Source organism: Leuciscus leuciscus (assembly GCF_965113295.1).
Source record: "Leuciscus leuciscus genome assembly, chromosome: 15".
Lineage (NCBI taxonomy): Eukaryota > Metazoa > Chordata > Actinopteri > Cypriniformes > Leuciscidae > Leuciscus > Leuciscus leuciscus.
This window is the reverse complement of record NC_138739.1, coordinates 5,469,850-5,483,328: the sequence shown is the minus strand read 5'-3', so window position 1 is coordinate 5,483,328 and position 13,479 is coordinate 5,469,850. Positions and strand designations below refer to the sequence as shown.

The 13,479-nt window shown below is 35.8% G+C and overlaps 1 protein-coding gene across 1 annotated transcript; it reads right to left on the bottom strand.

The window, feature by feature from the left end:
• Positions 1-579: 579 nt before the first annotated feature.
• Positions 580-2,819, bottom strand: LOC309476331 (cortexin-1-like). Its single transcript, XM_082139626.1, has one exon. It carries the CDS (start codon positions 1,942-1,944, stop codon positions 1,681-1,683), a length of 264 nt encoding a protein of 87 aa, XP_081995752.1. The 5' UTR covers positions 1,945-2,819; the 3' UTR covers positions 580-1,680.
• Positions 2,820-13,479: the final 10,660 nt, after the last annotated feature.

The following is a 13,479-nucleotide window of genomic DNA, read 5'->3' as shown; positions in this document are numbered from 1 at the left end:
GTCTCACGTTCCTAAATCATGTAATCGTAAAAAAATTTAACACAATTTCGTTTTTTACAATTTTTTTTTAGGTTTCATTTTTTTTTTTTTGTCCACTGGATTTTTTTTCTAAATACATAGTTATGTTTATACATATAAACCTACAGACAGAAATACACTTTTACACACCAACAGTTATCAACCAGTTGCCAGTCGAGATATGCTTGTGAATTCTATCAAAATATCTCAAGTCAATCCAGATCTTATTTTCTGCACTGCATATACTCATAGAACAACTAATATTAAAGATATTGTATTAAAGAATTGGTGTGTTCTTAAAGATGATCCAAAACTAAATGGGACATTTAATAAGGTACCAGTAATTGTTTATAAAAGGGCCAGTAATATAAAAAATAGAGCTGTAAAAGCCTGTCCTACAAAACAAACATCACAAAATAACTCTAGGTCAAACTCTATTTGGTCATTTCAAATGTGGTAATCATCAATTTACAAAAAAATTATAATAATGTTACGTTTTTTAATCATCTTGGAAATAAGAGTCCTATATATATATATATATATATATATATATATATAAAGAGTTTTATAACATGTAAGACAAAAAATTTGATTTATGATTCAATGTGAAAATCTTGTTCATTAAAAGAGAGGATAAGAGAACATAGAAGTGCAATAAATGGAAAGGATCGAAAGAGTCCTGTTGCAAGACTTTTTTGTGAGTGTAACCATAAAATATCATCTTTTTTCTTTCTTGGTATTGAAAAGATAAAACAGTACAAGAAATGGAAACACTGATTATGTGAGGAAAAAACTAAAGAGGCTTTGAAGGTATGAATGAGTACTTTTGTCTTTAAGTTTCTGTGATGTTTATTGTATGAATCTTTTTTTATTTTTTTTATGGAAGATGTGACCTTGTTATTTGATGACTCAATTTTTTATAATGTAGAAATGGGTAAAACATGCAAACTTGATGAGGATGTGTTCTGATTGGGTGACTGTTTCATTTTGATAATTAACCTTTTTCACCTATTAGAGTGACGGCTTGAGTGGAGCTTGTAAACTGTTTTTAACTTTCTTCGTGTGAGTAACTCGAAATGTAGATGTTTTAAAATCTTCATGCATTGTGTCTGTTGTGCACCCTGAGGAAGGCTATTAAGCCGAAATGCGTTGGTATATTTTTTTTTTTAAACTATTAAAGTTCCTCTTAACACAAAAGTGTTACTGAATTCCCTATTTGTACTTGTAAATAAATTTTGATCAATGTTTCATTGGCTGAACGATCGATGGTGCATCATCTATCCTTATTTTCAGTTGTGTTAAATTAAATATGCCACCTACTAAGGTCCATTGAGAAGATTCATCATCTTTTACAATTAAGATATATCTACATCAACAATGAAATATGTACAGTCGTCGACTTTGTGTAGGGTAGTAACAGTTCACAGTGAGTGTCGTGTTGGGCACCTTGAACCACTGACTTCATGCTCCGCGTGCATTCGTTGTAGACCGTCCTGAGGATGTAGCTACAGCGGAAGAAATGGACGACCCTGTTAATTAAGATGTGTTGGGAAAGTAGCGTACATTGACGCAATTGGTATGCGCGACTTTCAAGGTGCTTTGCCTTTGGCGTAGTCGGCGCCATGAGCTACAGGTTGGGCTAAGGCTCTCTCGGTCATGTGACTACACCAAGGCATAGTCAAACTGGCCCCGCTCGAAGCCGTCTTTATGATCGGTCCAAGAGGAAGAGGGCATTCGGCTGTAGGGATCCAGCAATATCCGGAAGCAACGCACCAACAGGAAAATCAAAAACAGCATCAGGAGACCAACGAACGCGAAGGCCGTCCTTTGCTCGGAGTCTCCTCCAAAAGGTGGGCTGCTGGGAACCCCAGCGAACGAAGGCCCCGGCAAAAGCAGCTCATAGTCCAGTGTGGACACATCGCTCATCCTCCAAGGAGGGCGACGGCAGAACTTGCAAGCTGTCTGGAGGGTGGGTTGGACTGAGAGGTTGGCCAGATTGGTACAGTGACCTCGATGTGGACAACCGAGGCCAAAGTCAACCCTCCCGACACTTCTGCCCGCGTGACGGACACGCAAACTGACACAAGTGGAGCAATCCGGGACTTCGCTGCTCAAAACGACAGGCCTGTTTATTTCAGACCTGTCACATCTGATCTGACCCTCAAGTGGCACGGCGCAAGTCGATGGGACATGACACAACAGGCTGCCACGGTGGATAAAAACAGCAGCGCGTGCAGGGACTCGAGTCACACACTCGTTCCTCGTGGCTCTTCGCTGCAGGGCTAGGGCTAATTGGATCCAGATGGGACGCGGTATGCAGGTGTTGTGCCCCACGTTGGGCGCCACTTTACACTAAAGCAAAATTTGCACCGACGGCAAGTTTCTCATTTCTGGCTTGTGCAGAAAGTGGCAGACAGAAGAATTTCAGGCACCTTATCGGATCAGCAGGGCACTAGATCAACATGCGAACCGCTGCGAGCATTAAATGAGCCGTTTTCAGAGCCAGTTTGATTAGTGAGCTGCTGTCTGTCCATTAGGTTGGTAAATCGGATGATCTGCTCCTTCTTGCTTGCCTCTGAACGCGTTTTCTCACACAGAAACGTCTTGCAAGGTTGGTACTATCGATCGGGTTGGGATCAGATGTAGGCGGACAGCACAGAGTCAAGGAAATGACGCCTTCGCTGCAGTGTGTTTGGCCTCTGGTCTGTTGTACTTCAACCTGTTAACACACAACATACACATATTCAACATTTAATTCAGCCTAGTGGCATGACTATTAACTGTTCCTAGCCAAAACCTCAAAGTGAAGCAAGATTATATGCTTTTTACCTTAAAAGACTGTCTACTGAATCTTAACACAAAATATATAAAATAAGTACATTTTTCATGTTTAGTTTTTTGGAAGTTCTGAAGAAAAAAAACTCAAGTAAGAAATAATCAAGGCATGTTTTATATACTATTTATTACTTGTAAGTAACACTATTTAAATTAACACACAAAAACATGTTTTTAAATGCATATTAATCTAAACTGAAAAATAATGTATTATTAAATATTTGAACCATTTCAATTTATATCCATATAAATAAATGTATTAGGAATATTAATACAAATGACACACAGATACATTTTCTTTAAACCATCATACAAAATATTAAGTAAGCATGCGTTAGAGTAATTATTTTGAAATATCAATGTAAATATAAAACATTAACAATATAACCATATAAAAGTGAAATCAGTGTTATAATATTTTGAGTTAGTTTTATATTTTTCGTTTTTATTTTAAACTTTCAGTCATTTTGTTGTGTTTGTCATTTTTATAAAACAAGTTTCAAGTTTTTGTTTTTATAAAATATGTCTATACCATTTTTATTTCAGTTTTAGTTTAAGTAGATCAAGTTAAACTAAATGAAAAAGAGAAATATTGCCATGTCAACTAGCTGAAATAAAATATGTTTTTATATATTTTATATTTATTTTATTTCAAACAACAACAAAAAAATCTTTTTTTAATGGTTTTAGGCCCAGTTAACTAAAATAACCCTGAGTGAAATAAGTCAAAGATTTCTCTTCAAAAATGGAATATTTCGGATATATGATATGCTATAAAAAGTCATATTTCCAGAAAAGACTAAGAGGGCAAAGGACATGAAAACCACATATAGCAGGTGTTTCAGTACGGTGTTAATCATGTTAATGATGTGGAGGCTTTAGAAAGTCAATCATCCATTAGGATAGAGTGAATGAGTGTTTCAACGAATCCAATCAAAACTCCCATAATTACCCTGACATTCTGCGTAACGGTGAAACTGATTACAAAACGGTGATACCAGCAAAACTGTGTGTTGTAAATGTCGTCTTTATCCGTCAGTGAGGCGTTTTAACGAAGCATTAGCCGACTGTTGGAGGAAACCAAACAACCATTCATGAATAATACGAGTTAGGCTGTCGCTAGTCTGGGATCACGGGATACGAAATGTCAGCAGACGATTATCTTAAAGCTGAACAGCGACGGCGTGATTAAAGCGATCGGACGAAGACGAGGGGAAAGATGGATGGTGGGCACAGAAGTGGCTGGCGCTGAATGGACGCGTCTCAGTGTCATGATGAATGAGAGGAAGATGTGAAGATCTGTGTGGCGCTCTCTCTCTCTCGGCCACTTCATCAACTGGACTTAATCAATCAGGGCTTCATCAGACTCACTGAACAGAGACAAACACTCAGAGAACACGTCATAATGGAAGAAGAAATCAAACAAAAATACTAATAATAATAATTCATTAAAAAATTTTTTAATAAAATACTAGTAAAATATGCTATCAATTATATTGTTATTCTTTTTTGTATTTTTATTCATGATTATTATTATTATAATGAAATGAATAAATAAAATGCTAAAAAAAAGTTAATACATATTTCATTTATTTATTCATTCATTTAATAATATTAATTATATATATAATAAAATTGCCCATAACAAATACTACTAATAAAATGTGCAATTGTTATTAATTTTGTATTCACATAATTATTATTGTAATGAAATTAATAAATAAAATGCTAAAAATGTTATAATACATATTTTACTTATTCATTCAATACTACTAATAATTATTTATATAGTGAAGTATATTTTGAAATGAAGATAAATTATTGTATTTTTATTAATTCATAATATAACGTGCTGTAAATTGTTTAATTATTAGCATTTAATTAATTTATTAAATATATAAATACTAAGCATGTTATAACCCATATTTCATTATTAGTACTTTATTCATTTCATCATAATTTTTATGTCATTATAAATAAATACATAGTACTAATAAACATGCTTTCCTTTATTAATTGCATTTTTCATTATTAAATACATAAATAAACAAAATTACTAAAAATATGCTTTAAATTATAATGTGTATAAATGTTAATATTTACCTAAATGTATATGGTTATCTTAATAATAATAATATATTAATACTACTAATAAAGATATGCGATCATCTTATCTGGGGTGATTCGCATGAAGGAGTCTGAGAGTTTGATGACGAATGTTAAAGCTCATATTGAGACTTTTGCTCCTTCTGAACCTCGAGAAGAGAACTGTGAGGAAAGCTCTCCATGTGACCTTGAGGCACTGTTGAGATGTTAAAGCCTAATGTTATGTGTTTTATATTTCATACGCCGGTGGGTTCAGCATTCGTGCTCGAGCAGATGGTGCCCCAGCAGGTCTCCGAAAATCACAGGTCACACAAACAGAGGACATTAAACCCTCTCAACGACTTCACTCTGAACTCGGCTTGACTGAACCAACTCAGAGACGAGCGGCGTGAGGAATCAGGCCTCTTTTTTCCAATAACAAGGCCGGTTGCCAGATCCTCAGGTTCGGCTTCATGTTTTCCATTACGGCAGCAACTCAAGCCTGTGCGTGTTTGAGCAAGACTCTCGCTCATCCTTTTATTCTGCTGTTCCTCGCGTTCATAATGACCCTCAGCGAATCGGTGACGCGCCTCAGAGCCTCTGGGACGCTCATTTACTGCCGTTAGAGTCCGTGTCGAGGGCCAAACAAACTGCATTTCATTAACCAGCTCCTCGGGGAGGAAACGCCAGCGTGTTTTTGCTTTCATTTCAGCCTCCGAGGAAAACGACTGAAGCCGATCCCATTATTCACTGACCCCCGCTAGAGTCGTGACGCGCCGAACACACGGATTTGTCATTATTTGTCCCGAAAAGCCTCTCGAAAACTAATTAGAGGCCACAATCGGATGAGAAATGAAGGTGGTTGGCTTCAAACCGAACCGTACCGAGGGCTAAGAGAGAATCGGGGGAAATTCAGGTGTTTATCAAGATAAAGATTTGAACGAGAAGTGTAACATTCAAAAATAAAATTGAGGGGAAAATGAAAAATATAATAAAATATAATATATAATATAAATAAAGTCAAATAAAAAGGCTAAGTAATAAACCAATAAAAAAAATTAAAAAAATGAGCATAAAATATATAATAAAATGTTAAATAAAAATCACGTAAATAAAAAAGTAAAATAAAATGGCTAAATAATATGAAACCGAGCATAAAAACATAATGAAAAATTAAATGAAAAATATAATAAAGTAAAATAAAAATGCTGAATTTAAAACAAAATGTAAAATAAATATATAATTATCTAAAAAAAATTATATAATAAATGAAATATAAAATAATGAAAAACAAATGCTGGTTTCATGAAATCAAACTCTTAGGGGCCGTTTACACGTCACCGCTTTCAACTAAAAACGCACTTTTTAAGCGTTCCGGCCGACATCTCCGTGTAAACTACAAAAACGTGAATCTCTGAAAACGGTGACGTCATGCACATGCGTATTACGTTATTAGACTTTTTTTTTTTTTTGCACATGAAAGGATACAGATATTAACAGCAAGAAATAAAGGGGTATACGGAAAGTATTTTCACAAATCAACACTATAACATTGTCATCATGAAAAATGAAAGATTCCTTAAAACAGACTCAAGGATGATAGATGTTGTCGAAGCCTTTGAGTACAAAGGATTTGACATTTTCTTGAAGTAAAACGGGACTTTATATCAGAGGAGAACATTCTAAAATTGCGATTAAAGTGAATGTTTCTGGTTGTGTGAAGATGAAATTTCTCCAGAAGACAAAGTAATAACACAGTATCATCAAGATTAACATCCTTAGAATAAAAATCGGACATAAAACATTTTAGATTATGTAATGTGTCTATAGACACTATAACGAGGATCGTTTTGATCGTTTTTAGTACATAATTGTCGTATAAACGCAACCTTATGAATGAGGTTTGCTGAAATTGTCCAACCAAGTGTGTGTTTATCAGGATAAAACGGGTCTGAAAAGAAGGAGCCATGTGCAGGTCTCAGGGAAACGCCTGGAAACAGACCTGATGCCATCCATCACAGCCCTTACTGGTGACATTCTGTGATTTTTCCTTTTATATTTCGGTTTGTCCGTGTTCATTCATCAATAACGGATCGCTATCGCCGCATCGGCAGGATTGTGGGAAACGTCCGGGTCACCTTGAGCTCGGGACAAACTCCAAGTGTCATGTGTGATGGAAAACCGTACTGTACTGCTCAAGCATCAAGATGTTTCCCTGATAATACAATACAGTGTCAAATAATTAAATATATATAAAATAGAACATACATTTATAGTAAAATGTAAAAAATTAAATATCAAAATAATGTAATAAGTTAAATGTAAATGTTAATAAAAAATAAATTAAAAAAAGCAAAATCATAAAGAAACTATGTAAAATAAAAAGAATAATGTAATTAAATATATAAAAAATGCTAAATAATAATTTTACATAATGTAAAAAATTTATAAAATAAAAAAATATTATATATAATATAAAAAAAATAAAATGTAAAAAATAAAATATATAAAATAAAAATGCTAAATAAATAAACTACATATACAATAAATGTATAATAAAATGTGAAATAAAAATAATTTATAATATAATATCAGAAATATTACAATATAATTTAACAAAAACAATAGATATGATATAAGAAAATATATCGTAAGTCTCAATCTGATCACAACATTAAATATATTAAAGAGAAGTTCTATTTTATTTTCTATAAGTTATGCCACAGATAACTCGACTTTGGTGAGACCAGAGGCTCTTTTTCTCTTTTTCCATCTAATCTCATCACTGTTCGAGAGAGACAACTGGGATATTGAAGCGGTCTCACTTTATTATTTATATTTTCTATAATGCTTGCGTTCACACCACACGCGAATTGAGCGCCAAATTCGCGTCTAGTTGGACGCTTGAACATTTTGAATTGGACGCGCGTATAAAGCGAGCATTTGAAGCGAAATAGAAGCAAATATATTCGAACGCGTGTTCGAGGTGAAATCCACTTCTTGTGGGAGGGGCAAGTGCTAGGCGTTGTCTATTTGCAAGATGGCTGATGTTGATCGAGCATTCATCGAGAGAGTCACCGCTCGTATTTGCTCTGGAGAGCAGAACAGCGGTGTAGGGGTCATCGTCGCCGTACTTGGTCCACCAGACCCTCCGGAGGCGTTCCTAGTTTGGCGAGTTTCACCACTTGCTCCAGGAGCTGCGCTTTTAGCGGTAATTCCGCATGTCCCGCGCCGAGTTTGAGGACCGGTTGTCCCGCATCGGAGCAAGGATCACCCTCGCCCTCACCCACCTAATCTGTCATTTATTTTTGTTTTGATGATAAACGGAGCCAGCCTCCAAAAGTAATTAACCTGTCCTGCGATTTGCTTTATTTCTTCTCACACAACACTGTCCAGACACGAACTATGATCTTATACACTGAAGTATGTTGGTTGTCTTTACATTAGAATAATGTTTCATATAATCTGGATTTAGATTTGGAATAAATAGCATATTCAATACAAAATGAATATGTCTCATATCTTGAAATCAAGTTTTTATGTGATAAAAGATTTGCTTTGTTTTTACTTCACCACGTGACAGCAGCAAGCAGGCTCCTGATTGGTTAACGCGGTGCGAACAGGCGCCAAAGTTCAGATTTTTCAACTCGGGCGTCAAACGCGAATTCGCTTCAAACGCGTGAATGCACAAAAAGCACCAAATAAAATCACTTGCGCGTATCGCACCAGACGCTCAATTAGCCTCTTTCGCGCCGCGCTAAACGCGTCTAGCAGGATCTCCAGACGAGCGTGAACGCGTCTTGACTTAACATGGAAATCACTCGCTCCAGAACTCAATTCGCGTGCGGTGTGAACGCAACATAAGGATTTCCGTTTGCAGGAAAGACATTCTGAGCTCATTCTGAGATTATTTCTGACAGCAAACATTGTTGACGTGGCAAATCTGAAACAGAAGAACATGTTCAGCAAAGGCTCGAGTTGATCGCCATCTAACCCTAATTCTGTCTTTGAACAACAATAGACATATTAAGAAGAGATTATGAGTTGTGATTTTCCTCCCTGTGGCTGTACATGTACACCGGGAACGCTTCCAAACTGTCCTACAATGGGTTTATTTCAGTTCACAGCCGTCATCTCTATATAATCCTCCTCTTGACAGCAGGAGACAGAAATCTCACCCCACGCGTTTGCTGAGTGGGCAAGAAGAAGAGAAGACGTGAAGACGCCTCAAACTGCTGACCCTCCAGAAACACCAGGACAGGAGGGAGAGAAACTAGTTTGATATTCATGCGTCCGCTCGGGTGTGTGACGCTTGAGGAATGGGGCTCGCAGGATTAAGAAAACGTGTCCATTAGCGTTTATACATGACATGTTAGCTTTAGCAATCTCATATACGTCTCCATACGATCCGTGTGTGTCCAGTGAGGACGATTTGCGCACAGTTTGAGACACTATTGAGATCCGGATTTAGATTTAAGGAAATGTAGAAGTAATATATTATAAAATGTAAAAAAAAAAAAAAAAAATTTTTTTTTTTAGATATATAGATAAATAAATGAACACATAATAATCTTAAAGTAAAAATTTAAAATAAAGAGTTTATAATATTAGAAATAATATGATAAAATGTAAAATAATTTAAAACGATATAAAATTTAACGTTATAAATTATAAAATCAAAAAATATTTTTTTTTTTAAGTAAAATTGTTTAAGATATATAAAATAGAATGTTAATAAATTGTAATATATATATATATATATATATATAAATAATACTTTTTTAAAGTAAAAAAGAAAAAAAATACGCAAATTATAAAAATACATATAAAGAACGTAAGAATGTAATAAAATGTAAAGAAATATATAATTTGTTATAAATTATATATAAAATAGAACGTGAATAAATTGTAAGAAAAATGTTATATAAATACTTTTTTAAAGTAAAAATTTGTATTTTTAAAACGCAAATAGTAAAAAAAAATTATTAAAAAAATAATAAAATGTAAAGAAAATATAATTTGTAAATACAACTACTTTTTTTTTTTTTTTTATGTATCAAATTGAACGAAAACATAATCAATTGCAAAAATAAAAGGTATATGTAATGTAATAAAATGTAACATTTCTAATATATTAGAAATATGAGTCTCATACGTCTCCATACGACGTGTGTGTGTCCAGCGCAGACTTTTTAGACAGGGTTATTAAAGTTGACAAAAACAAGAGTTCTCCGCGGTATCACTGAAGAATTATTAGCGTAATTCAACAACAGCGGCGTGACTCTGAGCCGCTGCGCAGCATAATGACTCGGATACCTCAGACCCAGCTGGCTGTCCGTGGAAACAGCCGTGTAATTTTCCCTTAAGTGCCCGTGTCACCAATATCTGTCAGAAGCGGGACCTCTATACAGACGGCCTGCTGCTGATGGGAACGATTTTAAGAGCTTCGGTCCTCAGTGTCAAACACACACGTCTCTCCTGCTGCCGAGACAAGCACAAATATAGACAAGCTCCACATGATAACTGCTCATTTAAACCAAATGAAGGAAAAAGATGGCTTTGAACTCCTGTGCCTGTACAGCAATACAGGAATAGAGGATAATAAATAGTGCACACACACACACACACACACACACACACACACACACACACACACACACACGTGTGTGTATATATATATATATATATATATATATATATATATATATATTAGGGGTGTAACGGTTCACAAAATTCGCGGTTCGGTTCGATACGATACACTTGTGTCACGGTTCGGTACGGTTCGGTACGTTTTCCATTGGCTACAGCAAAAATAAATAAATGCCAGAGAAATTTCCTTGAATTAAATTTTTTTTAATTATTATTTTGTTTAATGAAACTAACATCATAAAGTATGATTTTTTTTTTTTTTTTTTTTTTTTTACTGAGCAATAATGGAGCTATACTTGACTCTTCTTATGAGCATATAAAACAAAACAGCTCCTTGGACAAAATGAAATGTAATATTGTAGTAGTAGGCTAGTTATAAACACAGGTTTATTTTAGTTCAGATTAACATTTGAGGGCAGCAATTGTATTCATAATGTCAAAATAAAACAGACATAATGTTACTTGAAAGCATTATAGCCCACTATTCCTGACAAACTTCCATACCTTGCATTTAGTGTTACTACACTACATGGTGAATGTTGCTGATCTGTGGACATCGGCCAGTTCATTCATGGCACGATGTTTCTTCCTGGTTTCCACGTCAGCGCTGTTTGATCCGTTAATAACAGAGAAATGTGCATGTTTCTCACTAGATCTCGCAGCGATGTTATTACTTCAGTGGCGAATTCAAAAAGCATTTGAAATTCAAATGCATTCTTTACTGGTCTGGATCTCTAAGCGCTGTGTGGTGTTGCTTGATCAGGCTCGCGCATAGGGGCTCGCGAGTCCCGCTTCACAGGTCAAAACTGATAAACGGTCCACACAAACACAATAACAGTAGCTCAGTTTCGTTCCTTACATTGCATTTGCCAGTTGATGTTGTGGTCGCGCCAGCCTCTATGAGCGCGCTTGCCACCCGCGACGCGCCTTCATTTGAAATAACGAAATTTTGGTCGGCAGAAAAAAATGGTCCAATTGACCATTACGTTCGGTACGTAATGCGTACCGAAAACCGAACCGAAAGCCTCGTACCGAACGGTTCGATACGAATACGCGTATCGTTACACCCCTAATATATATATATATATATATATATATATATATATATATATATATACACACACATAAAACCCGTTTTATACCCGTTTATTATCTGTTCTTGTCTTATGACAACATTGATTAACTTTAATGATCCACTTCAAATTTTGACTACTGTTATGTGTATATGGAAAGGAGTGACTGAATCATTATTTCAAATGATTAGTTCAAAAGCACTGATTTATTTATCAACGTAACAAGTCGCTGCCTTTATGAATGTAAGTGAATCATTCACTCAACCGATTCGTTCAAACCATAGACTGTAAAAAAAATATGGACGACGTCCCTTCGCTCTCTTCCATTGGTGAGAACTGAAGCCGCCAGTGTCCCGATATGGCGCTGACATCTTGGGGCTTGAGTCTGCGCAGTAGCGATCTCGGCACCAGACCTGCGCAGTCGTGAGCAGGAAGTAAAGCCGCAAAATCAACGCTCCGCCCTCACTCTCGGTGTGAAATAATTAATTATAGAAAATTTTATATTAAATTTAAAGCTCCAATCTCCTCAGTCCTCCGATCCCCAAAAAAGTCTGTTGGTGCTTCAGTGACTACTTCGCTCAGAGAACCTGTCAATCACTGCTGTCAATCATGACGTCACAACACCGTTTTTATAGCATCAAATAACTAACTAAAAACAAACTTATTTTTAAAACAAACACTTGAATTTACATCAGCGTGATAAAAACTACAGTAAATGACAGAAACCACCTTCGGAAAAAAGATATTTGAAGTGTAATTAAATTGTTTAGTTGGTCTCAAGTCCCGTTGAATAACACGGGGAGGCGGGGCTTATGACCTATACTAGGACCAGTCACCGGGGGGCGATCGAGACGTTTTGGCTTCACTTTTCAGGGCTTGTGCGGCAAAAATATATGTGTGGCTTTCCTTCTCAAAAATACTGACATTTAGATAAAAGTACTGCATATGGAGTATCGTGAAGTAAAACTTTGTAAGGACTGCTGGCTCTAGATCAGTCTACATCAGTAAAGCATGAGATGGGATGACAGAGGAGTTGGTGTCAGCACTCCTGATGTCTTTAATTCACATCCCAAATCAAAGCATGAATTATTGAGCCGCCGGAGCGGATGATGGACGGAGGGAATGGCAGTGAGTGAGCGGGTCGGACAGCGCTGGGCCTTAGTGGACCTCAACAAACGAGGGCGAGTTGTGGAAACAAACTTTTGAACTACTTTACTAGGCCTACATAAACTTATATTTACAGTAAATGCTACTAATAAAACTACACGCTTAAAATCAAAAACACTGTGATGAACAGCGACTTGTTTGTCAGCTGTAGGTATTTTTTAAAGTAAAAAATAAATAAAATAAAAAGATGTGCTCCACAAAATAATGGCATGGAAAATAATTTTGTTTCATCAGTCTGATGTGATTCACACACACACACAAAAATGTGTGTGTCATTTAACCCTTTCGCACGTACGATCACACCGGTGTGATCAGTCTAGGCTGGTCCCTGGAGCGTACGATCACACCGGTGTGATTAGAACGGTCAGTACATGACGTGATCAACTGCTAAATTCAAATGGGCTTTCCCGCGTTGGCTGGCGCTGAGCCAGAGACAGGCGCGCTCATATATCACAACTTTTCAGTGTTTTCAACCACATAATGTTTATTTTAGGTTTCAGACATATAAGTACTAAATAAACAATACATTTAGAGTTTATAAAATACACACTGATGTCAAAGGAAGAGGCAATAATAATCCTTTCCATTATAATTAGTTTTATTCATCAGATACACATTGTGTAAGTAACTTTAAAGTTTACACTATTCTTCT

Excerpts from the sequence above, each read along its gene's own strand:
- LOC309476331 (XM_082139626.1), bottom strand. The coding sequence starts at position 1,944 with ATGAGCGATGTGTCCACACTGGACTATGAGCTGCTTTTGCCGGGGCCT.